This window comes from Coturnix japonica, chromosome 3, assembly GCF_054131305.1.
Source record: "Coturnix japonica strain WE chromosome 3, WE-NBRP24, whole genome shotgun sequence".
NCBI classification, from domain to species: domain Eukaryota; kingdom Metazoa; phylum Chordata; class Aves; order Galliformes; family Phasianidae; genus Coturnix; species Coturnix japonica.
The window spans coordinates 71,632,813-71,649,167 of NC_140665.1; the positions used below are offsets into that span (position 1 = coordinate 71,632,813).

General features: G+C 41.2%; 2 protein-coding genes across 5 annotated transcripts in view; both read left to right on the plus strand.

Moving 5' to 3' along the window:
- MDN1 (midasin AAA ATPase 1) overlaps positions 1-13,653 on the plus strand; it is a 75,856-nt gene extending 62,203 nt beyond the window's left edge. For 2 of the 4 annotated variants that reach the window (XM_015858903.3, XM_085541917.1), the window contains exons 81-102: positions 24-167; positions 359-531; positions 927-1,088; positions 1,214-1,351; positions 1,784-1,925; positions 2,800-2,969; positions 3,207-3,350; positions 3,716-3,845; positions 4,459-4,787; positions 5,029-5,190; positions 5,504-5,605; positions 6,236-6,437; positions 6,584-6,754; positions 6,905-7,062; positions 8,443-8,532; positions 9,056-9,171; positions 9,672-9,846; positions 10,325-10,398; positions 10,493-10,607; positions 10,852-10,915; positions 11,566-11,708; positions 12,714-13,653. In XM_015858903.3, coding sequence (XP_015714389.2) covers positions 24-167; positions 359-531; positions 927-1,088; positions 1,214-1,351; positions 1,784-1,925; positions 2,800-2,969; positions 3,207-3,350; positions 3,716-3,845; positions 4,459-4,787; positions 5,029-5,190; positions 5,504-5,605; positions 6,236-6,437; positions 6,584-6,754; positions 6,905-7,062; positions 8,443-8,532; positions 9,056-9,171; positions 9,672-9,846; positions 10,325-10,398; positions 10,493-10,607; positions 10,852-10,915; positions 11,566-11,708; positions 12,714-12,902 — 3,293 coding nt within the window. In that variant the 3' untranslated portion in view covers positions 12,903-13,653. Of the gene's footprint in view, positions 1-23; positions 168-358; positions 532-926; positions 1,089-1,213; positions 1,418-1,783; positions 1,926-2,799; positions 2,970-3,206; positions 3,351-3,715; positions 3,846-4,455; positions 4,788-5,028; positions 5,191-5,503; positions 5,606-6,235; positions 6,438-6,583; positions 6,755-6,904; positions 7,063-8,442; positions 8,533-9,055; positions 9,172-9,671; positions 9,847-10,324; positions 10,399-10,492; positions 10,608-10,851; positions 10,916-11,565; positions 11,709-12,713 lie in introns of those variants that run through there. The other 2 variants (XM_015858900.2, XM_015858902.2) reach the window with 2 other exon arrangements.
- Positions 13,654-13,831: 178 nt separating this feature from the next.
- Positions 13,832-15,779, plus strand: LYRM2 (LYR motif containing 2). Its single transcript, XM_015858913.3, has 3 exons — positions 13,832-13,895; positions 14,619-14,759; positions 15,227-15,779. The coding sequence occupies exons 1-3, from the start codon at positions 13,851-13,853 to the stop codon at positions 15,305-15,307; spliced, it is 267 nt and encodes an 88-aa protein (XP_015714399.2). The 5' UTR covers positions 13,832-13,850; the 3' UTR covers positions 15,308-15,779.
- Positions 15,780-16,355: the final 576 nt, after the last annotated feature.

The following is a 16,355-nucleotide window of genomic DNA, read 5'->3' on the forward strand; positions in this document are numbered from 1 at the left end:
CTGTCTGTGTTATGTTTCAAAAGGAAATAAAGAGTCTGATGAAGAATTTGTGGAGCGCTTCTCAGCCCAAGTGGAAACTGTTATCCATGGTGTTCTGTTTGCCATCCAGTGTTTGGTAGAGAGAAAACAAGAGGGTGGAGAAGAAGAAAAACCTCCAGAGGAAACTGGTGAGATTGTTAATTTAGTCAAGGGGTAGTGAGAGTTTAAACTACTTGAACCTAAAAATACCAGTACCCAAGGATACTTCCATTTCGATAGTTGTCCACATGAACAGATAGGATGGGTATTTCTTGGTATGGCATTTTAGAATATCAAATGTGACATCCATCTCTTTTGGCCCCCTGTGTTTCAACCAAAGATGATATGGCTTCGTGGGAAATGATTAAAGCAGGACATTTAACTAAACTTTTGGATGAAGATATTTCTGCTGATGTGGAATCCCTGCATGTACAGAAAGTCATTTCAGCAGTTTCAGAACTCGTGGAGAGCCTGAAATCTTATGGAGAAGATTGCACCTCGGATCAGCATAAGGTAAAATTGTTCTTCTTGAGAGCTTTTTGGCTCAGGGGTCTCACTGGTTTGGAATCATCCGCTGTGGTGGTTAAACACAAATTACTTCTTATTGTTCATTACTGTAGTACTAGAAATATGTGAGAGAGCATAAATGAATGCAGAAATGCTCTTTTGTAATGTAAAATGCAGGTAGTCCTTTAATAAAAAGGAAAGACTTCTGTTTTTGTCAAAAGCGAAAGCTTGAAAAAGCTCTAGGAAGTTTATATTGTGTTTAAATCTGACTAGTGATGTTTTTTGCTTGAGCATCTGTTTCCAGTCTCTATCGTAACCCTCTATGAGGTACATCTCAGTAATTACATTATCATGTTTGACAGCGGTTGTTTGATTCTTCTTATTTATATTTTTAACTGCAGTTCTTCAACCAGTCCTGCTATTTGCTGGTGCGTCTCAAGCCCATGCTCTGCAAGTTTTCAGACCTTATCCTGTTCTACCTCACTGTTTCCCTGTCATCTCACCGGAGTACTGGAAAACTGCTTTCTGTTCTAACTAGTATTTTTACAGAGCTTGCCCAAAAGGTAAGTTATTAGAGATAAAGGTGGATGTATGGGAAGCGTTTTCTTAATATATACCCAATTCTTATATGGAAACTATGATGTACTTACTGGTATAGAATGTTTTCAGTTTCTATTTGCCTTTATAGGGGTTTTGTCTGCCAAAAGAATTAATTGAAGAAGAAGCTGGAGAGGGAGCAACACAGTTTCATGATTATGAGGAAGGTGGTATTGGAGATGGGGAAGGCACAAAGGATGTGAGCGACAAAATAGAAAGTGAAGATCAGGCAAGTTGTTTTTGTAGGAGGGGGGACAACGGGAAGGTGGGAGTTGTTTAAACATAACTGAAACTGAATGTTAAAAAAATTCTGCTTCTGGTTACTTGTAAATATAAATGTGAGGTTATAGTTAGGCTAGGCTACCTACTAATAGGGAAGTTCCTTTTCTTGAACAGATGTGATAATTTTTCCTTTAACCCAGCTTTATGAGTGCACAAAGACCACTAAAACTTGAGAACCACGCTGTGAAAAAATGAAACTCATTAAATGTTTCAGGTTATAATATATATGTATAAAATATATGTATGTATATATATCTGAAGTTGCTTTCAGTCTCCCAACTAAGTTAGCTTCTATCTTTCTATATTGTTGTTGTACTTCGTGTAAGCTTAAATATATACACAAGGTTCATTATAAGTTTTGTCTTTGCCAATAATGCAGATAGAAGACAGCTTTAAAAAGGGTGAGGAGAAGGAGAAAGAGGATCAAGATTCTAAGCCAGATATTGAAGGAGAAGACAATGCAATCGAAATGTCAGAAGACTTTGAAGGAAAAATGCATGATGGAGAACAGGAGAAAAAAGGTTTGATCCTTCCACTAAGGCGAACTCATAAGAAGTGTAATAGATCAATCCAGTGGTTGATACTTTTACATATTGATGCATATGCTGTAAAGTCAGCATTCAGCAACAAGGGAAAAGAGCGCAATTTGTATATGAAAATTAAGAAATCTTAATCTGAACACCAAGAAGTTGAAGATGTTCTTCAACTCTTCTGTGGTGGTTTTGGATCAGTGGGAGCTGTTTCCTTTTTCCTGTTTTAAGATGACCCTTGGACAAGTGTTAAAATTAGTCATGGGCTTTATGGATCTGTTGAAGATCAGCAGAACACTTACAAAAGAAAATGTGACAGTAGTTAGCATCCCTTGTCACATTTTAAGTCATGGCTCACTTTTAAGCAATGGCAATAATTGACTTCTACCGAACGTTACTTTTTCAATTTGCAAGTCATCCAAAAGGTAGCAGTTCTTGCACTTCAGAGGGTAACACCTTGAACGTCTGCAACTAACACCACATACATATTGGAGTAGTGTTAATCTGCTCAAAAAACCTGAGAAGTGCCAAGAATAAGCTCTTCAGCACAAGAAAGGACAGATTGAAATCAGTGAAGTGAAATGGACCTTTCCTCACCCTGTAGTGCCAAAACATTTGGGAAAAGGAAGTGGGAAAGGTTAAGGATTGGAGAATTAAAACCATCCACATTTAGCACTTGCCACTTGTTAGAGAAAGTTATGTCTGTCTGTCCAAGAACAATCTCATTAGATCCCTGCTCTTCTGGGTGTCTTGTTCTGCACTACTCCATTATATCCATAGGGTGATGAATTTCAGGTGCAAAATGTGACTGCTTGTTTTGTTAGCTTTATCTTCTGTACTGAGACATATCCTGACCTATACACAGAAAATGATGAAAAATCCGATGAAGAGGAAGAGCTGGATAAGCAGATGGGAGATCTCGATAATGCAGAAGCTGATGATAAACTGGATGAGAGGCTTTGGGGAGATGAAGATGATGATGATGATGAAGATGCCAGTAGTAAAGCAGAAGAAACTGGGCCAGGGATGGATGAGGTAAGGAGAAAAGTGGTAGGAAGAAAAGTATCAAGGGAATTAAATTCTCTTATGACCTAGACAATGAATTTCCTTACATGCTTGGCTCTTTTGTCTTGGAAAGGGATCGTTTTGTGTATATCATCAATTATTTAGTATTGTCTTTTTTTTATGTATAGGGGTCGGCATCTTGTTTATTCAGATGTTGGGAAGCAGGTAGTGTAATTGAAGTTTCTTTGGATTTTTCTTGTTTAATAGGAAGATTCAGAGCTTGTTGCAAAAGATGACAATTTGGGTGCAGGAAACAAAGATAATAAAAAACAGCCTCCCAAGGATGAAGAAACAGAGAATCAAACAGAAGACAATGAAAACAAAGAGAAAATCCATGAGCAGATTGATGAGGTAAAACATATTTGGACTACATGAAGTATTTTGTTGTTAAACCATATTCTGTTTTTCACATCATGCATTTCTGAGAAATTGAAGTGCTCTTTATTTTAATGGTGAATTAAAGTTGTCATTTCAGAGTCAATAATTGACCGCGTTGTATCCATTATATATATATTTTACATATATATATATATATATATACTATTATACTTGTGACTGTGTATCAGTGGAAATTAATTTTAATTGATCAGCATGTAATACTGTATTTGATATTTCTGTGTCCTATGGAATTCAGTTATATCTTATCTCTCATCTTTGCCTTCTCCTTCACTATATACTCTGTCTTTTTTTTCCCCCCCCCCATCCTTTTCTTGCAGAGAGAGTATGATGAGAACGAAGTAGATCCTTATCATGGCCAGCAAGAAAAGCAGCCTGAAGTTGAACCTTTAGACCTTCCTGATAACTTGAACCTGGAGGATGATGAGAAGAGTGATGAAGAGGGAGAAGGTATAGCTGAAAATCACTGCCAGCTGAAAACTAAGTTGGAATAGTGAGGGGAGAGTCAGACAGTGAACTTCACTTTTCTTCTGAGTAGGAGGAGGGAGGTGGTGTTGAATTCTATATAATGAGAAGTTACAACTTCACTTCTGTACATTAAAATACCAAAATAGCAAATGCAGATCAAAACTTAACTTTGCAGCGTTTTTCTTTGCTTACCTTTAATGCACACTATGTAAAAGTTTATTTTCCTGTGATCTAATTAATGAATCCTCATTCTAGAAACTCCCTGTTTCATTCTCCCGTTACTTTTGTATTTTCAAGTTGTTTTTCCTGATACTTAAAAGCATTCGCATTCAAAGGCAACTGACCATCAAGAATATTGGATTAAATTTGGTTAATGGGAATGCATTGTTTTGTATTGGTAGCTGCTAATTGCAATGCTTAAAGGAAATGTGTGCTGTGGAGAACCTGAGATCCTACATAGAGGAATCTCATCATTTTCTCTATGATGATGTTTTGATAGCCTGGTTAGGTTTGTTCTGATTGTGTCTGTAATGTTCACTGTTTCCGTATTTCACTGAAAGTTTTGTGTAACTTTCTGATTTTTTTAATTAAGAAGAAGAAGAAGAGAATGCTTTCGAAATAGATGAGAAACCCGTTGATTTAAATGAGGCAGAGAATACAGAAGGTCAGAATGAAGAGAATGCTAGTGAGAAAGAAGGAGGCGATCAAGATCCAGAACCTGCTGAAGAAGGTGCTACTGAAGAAAAAGAGGAAAAGGAAGGTGAAGGGGAGAAAGATGCTGATGATCAGGAGGAAGAAAATACTGGGAACACTGAGGAGGCAGAAGAGGAAGAATCACAACCACCTAATGAGGAAAAAAAGGAATCTGCTGAAGAGGAGAAGGAGAAAAGAATCCCTGCTGCCGATCAAGGCCTTCAACCTCAGGTACAGAGTCATAAATAAAAGCTTGTATGGTTTGTTTCTTTTCTATGAGACTGATGGTGTTCTGGGTTATTTTGTGACAGAACTGATATGTGGTGGGGAGTTAGTAAAACTCATTAGGAAGATGAAAGATCTCCTTACTGCTAAACTGGTGTATTTCTCCTGCCCATATTCCTGTTACCTCTTTGGCCTTCTGCTTCCCCATGCTTTGTAGAAAGTTCAAATAAAACCAATCTCATTTCAGCAAGAGGAGGATAAAGATAATCCAGAGATGGATGAGCAGGTCCCCGAGTCTGAGGAGAGAATGGAGCATGAAACACAAGGGCAGACTGGGCAAGAAAACCTGCAGAGTGACAGTGCTGTAGAGCTGGCTGGAGAGGCTTCAGAAAGAGACCAGTCTAAAGAGGTAAGCTACGTGGATTTGCATGAGCTAGAACTGGACTTGTGAATATGTTTTTAAGCTATAATCGGAGAACTGCTATGATATTTTAAGGACTGTGTCCAGGATTCAATTTTTCAGAGAATAACTTACAAGTGTGTGATCAGTTTAGGCCAGTTCTTGGTCTGTGGAACTGTCCCTCTGTCCTACTCAAGAACACAGCTTGCAGTTGTGAGCCATTTTTCATTCACACTAGAAGACAGCACAGTGTTTCCATTTTGATTTCTGAGGTTTATATGCGTCCTTCTTAGTTACAGTTGCAATGTATTTTGTCTCTCAGGAATATGGAAGCGGAGCTGCAAGTGCAAATCAATCAGAAGGCCATGAATCCGCACGCATGGCCCGGATGGCTTCTGAAAAGCAAAGCAGGAAGAATACACAGGTTAATCTCATTCTTTTATCCTTTTTAATCTTTTTTTCTTTCTTTCTTGTTTTTTTGTTTGTTTGTTTGTTTTTTAAGCTTTGTACTTAATTTGAATGACTCAGTCCTACCTGTTTGCTGGTTAATATTGAGTTTCTCTTTGTTAGAAGTTACGTTCTAATCTGTGTTTGGCTGCACATCACATGAAGTATCTGGAGCATCTCCCCTATGAGGAGAGACTAAGCGAACTGGGTCTGTTTAGCCTTGAGAAAAGAAGGCGGAGAGGGGATTTGATCCAGGTTTATAAATACCTGAGGTGTGGGGGCCATAGTGGTGAGGCTGGTCTCTTTTCAGTAGTGCGTGGGGACAGGACTAGGGGTAATGGGATGAAAGTACAGCATAGGAAGTTCCGCACAAATGTGCGCAAGAACTTCTTTACAGTGAGGGTGACGGAGCACTGGAACAGGCTGCACAGGGAGGTGGTGGAGTCTCCTTCTCTGGAGATATTCAAGACCTGCCTGGACACCTACCTGTGTGACGTGGTGTAGGGAGCCTGCTTTGGCAGGGGGGTTGGACTCGATGATCTCTAGAGGTCCCTTCCAACCCCTACAATTCTGTGATTCTATGAAGCTCATGGTAATAATTTTTCAGAGTTTCAAGAGAAAACCTGGTCAGGCAGACAACGAGCGCTCAATGGGAGACCACAACGAGCGCATCCACAAGAGACTGAGAACCATAGAATCCAGCAGTGAAGCAAAGCAGAATACAAGTCAGTCGAAACAAAACGTGGAGGAGGCTGATGCATTTGAACACATTAAGGAAAGCTCTGAATGCTATGATGCACAGACCTATGGTATGTGGCAGTATTTCTTTCTATCAAAGCAATTACTCGAGTTGAAGTTCAGTAAAGTTTCTGTGTAGTGGCCTCGGAATGTATGTTTTTTGTAACAGTACTTTTTCCTTCCTCTCTCCTTAATGAGTTGTGTTGCCTTTGTACAGACGTAGCTAGCAAGGAGCAGGAGAAACCTATTATGCCTCATGAAGAAAACGAGGAGGGAGGTCCTGAAGATACAGCTATGGAAACAGACATGCAGAACGAGGATCTTCAAGCAGTGGATGACATAGAGGAGCTGAAGCCGGAAACAAAGTCTGCTGTCACTAAAACTTCTGGTATGTTAACTTAAAAAGTTTGTGCACTTCTCTTAAAAGTGCTCTTCTGTGTATAACAGAGCACTGTGAGAGGTTTTCTAAGAGTCGAGATATAATATTGGCTTCTGTACTGTTTGATCACAGGGTTAGTAATTAATTCTGTGATTGTAGGACCAGGTGAAGAGGAGTCGGAGACCCAGACTTTAGACTCTGATGATGCCAAGGACTCTACAAGAGAAAAGTTACCACAGGTGACTGAAGAGAAGCCAGAGAGAAGCAAGGACTCTACCATCCATACAGCCCATCAGTTTCTGATGGACGCTTCCCAGGTACAATGCTCAACATGTCTCTCTTTGCAGCTACAGTAATAGAAACTGTTTGTTTTCATTGACCCAAGTTCATGAAGCTCTGTGAACACTGGTTTAGAATTACTTTGGTTCATACAATTCAGTACCTTGCTGTTCTTTAATAGCGGAATGAAAAGTAACGCAAAACCAACTATTGTATATACAAATGAATGATGCCTTTAAAATGGAAATTCCTCCCTGTTCTTATGTGGGAATCCTCACTCCTTAAAAGAAACTTTGTTTTGCTGTCAAGAACTGCTGTGCTCAGATGAATCTACTGATAAAACATTCAAGTGGAGCAGAAAGCAATGGGGTATGTGTGACCATAAAAAGGGTTCAGAGTGATGAGGGGGCTATGAATCAGTGACTTTAATACTATTGCAGACAAGAACTCATCCTCCTTTTCATTGCAACATGTTGCTTCCTCGAGGCTGATAGCAGACAGCCTGGAACTTTTGTTAGCCTTTTATGAACTTGGCAATTCAGAACATGCTGTTATAACCTAGAGAAATCCTGGAGTTTCACATAATAGCTGTGGAAACCACATTTTATCATAAAGTTATGAAATGGAGGTAGCTGGTGGTGTATGATGGTGTAGTTGATGAAGTAAAAACTAATATTTTAATATCTGTTTTTCAGAAGTATTGAGTTTCCATGCTTATAATGTAGTGTTCTGAGTACTAATTCTGATGGAGATATTTTGGTCTTTCTGTACACACCACAGCTATGCCAGATATTTCTGCCTTAGTGCTAAACGTGAAAGCCCTTTGGGAAAAGGCTACTGAATGCAAGTGTTTTGCTGTTGTCAGAATAGATAGATGCTTCTTTTCAAGTTGATAGGCAAATCCTGAAACAGGAGGGGGAGCTCTTGCAGCATCAGTTGAATAGTAAAGGAGAAACATGAATGGGGTAAAGTGTAAGTTCTCATCTTTCAGAGAGAGAAAACCCCCTCCACGTACATTATTTCTCCCTTCCTTAAGCCTGCAGTGCGTAGTCAGAGAGACTGCTGCTGCTTCTGACAGAATGAAAACTTATTGGTACTGTTGCATTTGCATTTGTAGGCTTATTTTTCTCAGCCCAGTAAGCTTATGAATTACACAGACCAGTAAGCTTAGGTGTCCTTTAACAGAACAACGTAGCATACAGTGGTTGATGCCAAACCAAGAGGAAGTGTTATTTGATTCTTCCGAAATGGTTTGAATTGAGGATGTTGATACTTGAGCAGTTTCAGTTTTGGAAGACAGCGTCTAAAGGAATAAGAGCAATATCTCTCTTACTACTTTATAGTCTGATAAGATTTGGGGATCACCAGGTGTGTGAACTTATTTTACCGTCTCATAAATCTCATAACTGTGTTTCCAGCACATTGTTAGAGATCCGGAAGAGCTGAGAAAGGAACTTGAAAGACAATTGGAAACCTGGCAAACACAGCAGTGTGGAAGTCCAGAGGAGGTTAGTGTCCTCATTTCAATGTAAATGCTTTCTTTAGAATCTTAACACTGTGTGATTTTATTCTACTTACTGTTTAGACGTCGAGGAAACCAAGCAGGCTGGAATGAAAATACTCTGAACCACGTGGTTTAAGTGCTGGTTTTTGTTATGTTCAACATAGTTGGGAATAAAACACCAAAACATGCTATTCTTAAAGCAGGATGATGTTTCAGATCTCATTTTGAACATACTGTATGCTATTTGCAGAAAGTGACACTACTGATAATCATGATAGAGAACTTAACAGGATTTAGCATAGAATCATTTACATTGGAAAAGGCCTGTGATATCATCAAGTGCAGTTGTGGTTTTGTAGCAGCAAGCAGCATTCTAAGTTGAATGCAGTTGGTCATCTTACAAGACACCCAAATAACTTCAGCTGATACTCGCCTACTAACTAACTCATCTTGTGTTCATTGAGGTTTGTGCTTTTTGGTTTTGCATCATTCACTTTTATTTCTTTCTGTGATACATGATGTTTTAGGAGAAGGAAGCAGCACAGTTGTGGCAGAGGTATTTAGTCCTGACAGCTCCTCTGTCACAGCAGCTTTGTGAACAGCTACGACTCATCCTGGAACCCACTCAGGCAGCCAAGCTGAAGTAAGTTGGATCTTTCTTAGATTACTTTCAACCCTTTGTTTTTTTTGAGGGGGTGAGGTTAACTTATGTACAGTTTTAGCTCAGTGTTGTTCCTGCTTTATGGCAGTTATTCCTATTTGCGAATGTATTCATTTTTACTTCTGTATCAGAACTTCTGGGTGTTTTTGTTTTTTTTATGAAAAACAAGCATTTAAAGTACATTTCCTGAGGACATCTCCTCTAGTCTTTTTGTTTCTGTGCAGTGGTGATCAAACCAACTTAGGCCTTTGGAATGTTGTTGAGTCATCTAGGGTTAAGAACTTAAGAGCACTGAACATCTATCTTGCATTAGAAGTGAGTTGCTTTTTTTAATCTATACCTCAATATGGATATTTGGAAATATTTATTCACTTACCAAAAATTAATGTAGAATATTGTATATTGCTGCATAGGCCAGGATCTCTGGAACAAGATGTTTACTTTGAAGTCCCATAACTATGTCTTTTTCTCTTGACTTTCAGAGGAGACTACAGAACAGGGAAAAGACTGAACATGCGCAAAGTGATCCCATATATTGCCAGTCAGTTCCGAAAAGATAAGATCTGGTTGCGAAGAACCAAGCCTAGTAAACGACAGTACCAGATCTGCTTGGCCATTGATGATTCCTCCAGTATGATTGACAATCACTCCAAACAGGTAAAAACAAAAGGAGCTGTTCCTGGCTGAAGTGTTGTTTGACACAGAAGCGGTGGCTATTTGGAAGCCCAGCTTTGGTGGTTTTAGGGCAGTTGTTTTCCTGGTCCTTGGGTTTGAGCCCTTGTGATTTCATGCCTAGGAGATTTGTTGCTTTCTTTCAGTATCTGAAGGAGAGCTACAGGAAAGAAGGGGACGGGCTCTTTAACAGGGTCTGTGGTGATAGAACAAGGCGGGGGGGGGGGTGGTTTCAAAGTAAAAGAGGGAAGATTTAGATTGGATAAAAGGAAGATTTTTTTCTACAATAAGAGTGATGAGGCAGTGGAACAGCTTGCCTAGAGGTGTGGTGGATGCCCCATCCCTAGAGACATTCAAGGTGAGGCTGGATCAGGCCCTGGGCAACCTGATGTAGCTGTGGTGTCCCTGTTCCTTGCAGGGGAGCCATCTTTTAATTTATTTTTTTTTTTACAAAATTTAATAGCTTGCATATGAATCCCTGGCAGTCATTGGGAATGCGCTGACTCTTCTAGAAGTGGGACAAATTGCTGTGTGTAGGTGAGTTTCTTTTTAAAGTTGTTTCTTCCCTTTAAGATTTCAGAGGGGAACGCGAGTACAGATTTATTGCTTGTTTCTTTATTATTTCTTAAAGCTTTGGAGAAACTGTTCAGCTGCTGCACCCCTTCCATGAGCAGTTCAGTGATCAATCAGGGACGCGGATACTGCGCCTTTGCAAGTTCCAGCAGAAGAAAACCAAAATAGCTCAGGTACACAAGAATGACTCCGTGGCACTGGGTTTGCACAACAAACTAGATTCCCTAGTTCAAAAGTACACATCAAATCTGAACTTGAATTAACACAAGTAAATGCCAAGAAATGAGTCTGTGTAGGTGGCCAAGCTAAGCTATGTTGGCATTTAAAATACAGAAATATATTATTGTATAAAATGCTACATTATGCTTATCATTTCATGATAAGGTAATTTGATCATCTTCTTGGTTTCCTTTGCAGTTTCTGGAATCATCAGCAAGTATGTTTGCTGCAGCACAGCAGCTGGCTCAAAATATGAATCCAGGTGAGGCTTTTTTCTGACCGTGCTTGTTGCTGTGTCAGCAGAATGCTCACTACGGTCCTGAAGTAACACCTTGCAGGCGTGAGATGGGGATGTCTCTTCAATTTGTTCAGTTTCATCCAAAAGCAATCCCTTTTGTGCACTCCAGCATTCCTTTGTGATGTGAGAACAATGGGGAAATGTGTTTCAAAACCAGTTTTTGTCCAGAATGAAACACTAGTGTAGACACACCTGTAGGTACCCGATTTTGGAGTAGTTTTGTACTCCTTCCACTTAATTGCAGCAGCTGCTACTATATGTAGATAAGTGACCTAGTGGCAGCCAGTGTCCAACTCTTAAGCACCTACCAGGCAGAAAGATTATGCCGAGGCTCAGTTTGTTGGGTATTTTCTGTGCCGTTCATCTTTGTTTATGGTACTGATGGACTGGCTTTTATCCCAGTTCTCAGTGGTTTTACGCGGAGGGGGAAAAACTCCTTTCTTGACCTACTTATAAGCAGCTTCATGTTATGTCAGAGATTTCTATTTGATAAAGATTTAAATTCTAAAACTGAGGGGTTTTCGTACTATACCCGCGAACTAGCAACAAGTCTGTTTGCCTTTTAAATGGCTTACCTTTAACTGGCTGGAATTTACTATGTTCTTTGTGCTCAGAAACTGCACAGCTGCTTTTGATCGTCTCTGATGGAAGAGGCCTTTTCTTGGAAGGCAAGGAACGAGTGACAGCAGCAGTTCAAGCAGCTCAGAACGCCAACATCTTTGTTATTTTCGTAGTGTTGGACAATCCTAATTCCCGGGTAAGTGTGTGAACAAGGGAGAAGCAATCAAGTGATGTGAGTGAGAAGTGAAACAAATCGTTTTCTTGTCTACGTAGGGTTATCTTTTGCAGAGGTCAAACATATTTAGACCAATTACATTTCTCGTGTCATCTAAGATTTCTGCCAAGTGTGCTGTTCATTTTCTTTTGTATTAAAAAAATAAAGGTCAGCTTGCATATCACAGAGTCGAGATAGAAACTGCCATCTTCATGGTTGTAGATTTTCTTCACCACAGAAGTAACCATCAGGCTGATAGAATTTCAGAGATGGTTTGTTCTACCTCAGTGTTGGTTCAGCGTGATCGCTTCTGACAGCAGTCTCCACTTGGTATCAGAGCTGGAGCCAGAATGAGATTAAACATCAGACAGACAAGAGTTGCGAGAGCTGTGCCTGGATTGAGAAAGCCAGACTCCATATTCAATATGCAGTAGGAAATAAGTGGCTTAGATTTCCTTGGCTGGGAAGCTGAAATACCAGCAAGCTTTTCAGGGAAGCTCTGTGATGTGAGCAAACTAGAACTTTACATTGAATTATGTGGTGAAGATTCTTATTTTGTAGTTAAAGTTTCCTACTTAGACTAATCCATTTTTCCATAGGAAACTCATTTGCTCTATTTATTGTTGAAAAAAGAAGTTCTTTTTCTGATAAACAATTATGGTGCTCTGATTAATCCTAGTTATGATGGCAAGCTGGAATTTTGAGCTGTGAAATGTGTTTTTACATAAGGGTTGTTATTAATTTTATGAACTGCTACACTGAGCAACTAAGAAGCTCCTTTACAAGAAGAACAGCTGGAATTCAACCTGATAAAAGCACTCAGCTGCTTTGTGCTGAGCTTTTGATTTTATCTACCATTTAACATAGCTTTCAGTCTTAAAACTTTTTATTCATGTTTAATTTTGGAGAGATGAAATTATCTCATTTTTCAAATATGTATAAAGAATTGACATGACTACTAAACTATATGCATGGTTTGTTTTACAGGATTCCATCCTGGACATTAAAGTACCTATATTCAGAGGACCCGGAGAACTGCCCGAAATCCGATCTTACATGGAAGAATTTCCATTCCCGTTCTACATGATCCTTAGAGATGTGAACGCTCTTCCAGAAACTCTCAGTGACGCACTCAGGCAGTGGTTTGAACTGGTGACTGCCTCAGACACTCTGTAGACAAAGCAAATACTTTACTGCTGCTAAACTGCTGGAATACATGGAACTGCATTTGGTTGGAGAGCTCCTGTGAGCTCTTCAGCCAGGATTAAGGCACAAGAGAAGAGCTGCCCTCTGGCAGTCAGCCTAAGAACAGCGTGGTACAGGTGTATTCTCGCACTTTTGGCCAGAGGTTACTCAGCGGTTCTTCCTTCATTGGTTGTTATTCCCTAAATCATGTAAAACTTCCTTCGGTTTCTTTTGTAATAATTTAATACTTAAAAACTGCATTTACGATGTTCACAGAGGTGGAATAATTCCTACCGTTCTCTGTTGCAATAAGAAACACCAGTCTTGCTTCTTGGAAGGCATTTCTGTATGAGAAGTACTTGAGCCACCTCACAAAAAGGGCTCTTCAGCTTCACTGTGAGGCGGGCAGAGGAGGAATGGGGAAAGCAGGTGGTTTTAAACAACCAAAAAAACCCAACCATAAAGAAGTACTTGAATACTTGACGTTCTGCAGTTAAAACAAAGCCTGTGTAGCTAGTGCTGATTTTAGTCTTGATGATATCAACAGGGAGATCTTTGGGTACCATCATATGGTAATCCCTGTGTTACACAGCTTACACTGTGAAGTCTACCCCTGTGTCCAAGGTGGACATTGAGGGTGTTTTCATTAATCAGACGTCTTTAAGCACGGACGTGGTTTTTGTGGCAGAAGCTATGCATCTTATACAGTCTGTACTAATAAAAAGGTACCACTTTGTAGTCATGAGGTCTGCCCTGGCCTTTCTGTTGAGCAGAGCTGGAATGAATTACCGAAAATTACCACATGCAAATAGCAATGCATAAGTCTTGACCTTTAGTACGGAGCTGTACAGGGGCGACTCAGGGGAGGGACGCGGCGGCGCAGCAAATGGCGGCCTCCGTGCCCCGCCCGCCGGGCTGGTAGAGGCGGAGCCGTGTGTCATGGCTGCCAGCCGCCTGCCGCCCAGCCCCCTCACCCTGCGGCAGGTACGAGCGGGTGGATCGGGCTTCCCCTCGCCCGCTTGGGGCCAGCCGGCATCGGGGGACCGAGCCTCGCTGCAAGCGGGGAGGGGGGTTTGGCTGCCTCCGGGCTGTAGGGGCGGAGTGGGAGCGCTACGCTTCCGTGGCGGCCGCTGGGGGCCTGGTGGGGTCGGGCCGCTTAATGTGGAGTTTGTTGTTTTCCCCCGGGCTGTAGGGCTAAGGGCAGTCTGTTTGGAAGTTGGTTTTGCAGTGGGAAACTTATAGAGAAGGTAAAGCTCTGTGCTGGAAGCAGATGGCAGCAGCGAGGTGTGGGGAAAAGGTGTGGGGTTGCTGGTTGAATGCGAGCCAGCAGTGTGTCCAGGTGGCCAAGAAGGCCAACAGCATCCTGGCTTGTATCAGAAATAGTGTGGCCAGCTGGAGCAGGGAAGTGATCGTCCCTCTGTACTCAGCTCTGTGAGGCTGCACCTCGAGTACTGTGTTCATTGTTAGGCCCCTCATTACAAGACATGTCGAGGCCCTGGAGTGTGCCCAGAGAAGAGCAATGAAGCTGTGAGGGCTCTGCCTGCAAACACCATAATGAGTTTGGCTTATTTGTTTGTATGAAGTGTAAGCTTCTTTGGTGCCAAAGCAAAGTTAGGTCCTTTAAAAGGGCCCCAGGGAGCTTTGTATTGATCTCAGGGCAGTGCAGGGCCGTTGGCACAGAGCTGCAGGCTGACCTCTATTCTGCAGTTCCTCAGGCGGCAGCAGGTGCTGCAGCTGTACAGGAGGATCCTGAGGGCCCTAAGGGACGTCCCTGCTGAGGCAGACCGCCACCATCTGCAGCAGTGGGCCCGGGAGGAGTTCCGGAGGAATAAAGATGCTACAGAAGAGGTGAGGAGTGGGAGCTGACAGTCCCCTGCCGTGAGCTGTGCTCCACGTTGTGCTGTGGTTTTGTTTGCAAGCATTACAACCGGGCTTGCAAGAGCGTGTAAGCATCCTTCTGTTCCTTGGTGTTGGTGTTCTTTTGAATCTAAGATTTCAAGTGTGAGCTAAACCAAACATAACTGGACAGCTATGTATGTGAGCATAAATTGTGGACCTTTGTGTGCCTTTTGTCCTCTGCTTGCTTTCCTTTTCTAACCAACACTTGAGGAACTAGTGGCTGAACTCTGCAGAGCCTAACAGTACTAAGGTAAATGTAACACTGATGGCAGTACTGCTCATTTTGATTAATTACGCACTGGGTTTTTTTAATCATGTCAGTGACTGTAGTGTTAGTTGACATGCCGTAAGGTGCTGCAGATACTGCAATGCATTAAAAGTCTTTGCAGTTGCATAAAGCCATTTTTGTTTTCCAGGATGCAATCCGGATGATGATTACTCAAGGCCAAATGCAGCTGCGGGAACTTCAGAAAGCACTGAAGTTGGCCAAGTCCTGAGCATGGTTTTGCTGACAGCTGGACTTTCATCTGCTGCAAATTAGCACAGCATTGTTTTTATCTGGAATATGGTTATATTAGCAGCCTTTGGTGATGTCCTGGTAATGCTTGAAGGTAGATCTACCACAGCGGGTTTAGATTGTTTTTTTTCTCCTTTCTTGGCTTGGTTACTCTCTCTTGTGGAAATCACTTGGACGCAAAAGACCTTAAAGAACTGACTGGATGATGTAGCATGAAAAAGTAGAAAACCCCCAAAATTAGACCAGCGGTGTTTTGTCAGAGAGATGGAAGATAAATATAAAGCAGCTTATTTTATATGTCTCCTGCTGTGGTACTTCTGCATGGTAACATCTGTGGTGGTAGCAGCCTTTTCTCTACAGTGCTAGGGGTTTTCTTTTTTCCTCCATGAAGAGAACTGAAGCACATTGGTTTAGACACGTTTATAGTTATTAAACCAAACATGGTAAAATAATGTTTCATCATATGCCTCTTTTTTTTCCAATTCTTTCTTTTTCTGAAAGTTACTGTGTTCTTTAAACTGTATTTGACAAAAGATGTAGCTCTGGCAACAAGGTGAGACTGTTGGAGGTTGCTCACATCTGATTTGAGATGACCATAGCTACTTTATATTGAAATTTATGTCACTGTAGTTGCTAAGAAGCCTTTCAGCTTGTGAATCAGTCAGTGAAAAATATGGGTTTCTAAATATTTTGCTAAAAATCTGTATTTTGTTAACACTTTCTGGTCTTTCCTGTATCTCTAATGTTGCCTGAAGAAAACTGGGTGTCTTGGAACTTCAGAGACAGCAGTGCTGGCAGAGCTTGGAGCCGCGTGAAGTGGTGATATCAGTGATAACGCAAGTCCAGCACGTATTAGGATCCTTCTAGTTCCTTTTTCAGCAGGTTACTGTCGGCTGTAATGTAACTGGTAGACCTGGCTCCCAGGCTTTACAGGCACAAAGGCTCAGAACTGGAAGTCCTGTTCTCTGCCTCTGATTCAGGTGAGGGGACTTTGTTTTCCCTTGATAGAAAACACTGCCACGCAGGAA

Coding starts and splice junctions, on each gene's coding strand:
- LYRM2 (XM_015858913.3), top strand. CDS start 13,851: ATGGCTGCCAGCCGCCTGCCGCCCAGCCCCCTCACCCTGCGGCAG. Junction 13,896..14,618: donor GCCCCCTCACCCTGCGGCAG/GTACGAGCGGGT, acceptor TCTATTCTGCAG/TTCCTCAGGCGGCAGCAGGT. Junction 14,760..15,226: donor ATAAAGATGCTACAGAAGAG/GTGAGGAGTGGG, acceptor TTTGTTTTCCAG/GATGCAATCCGGATGATGAT.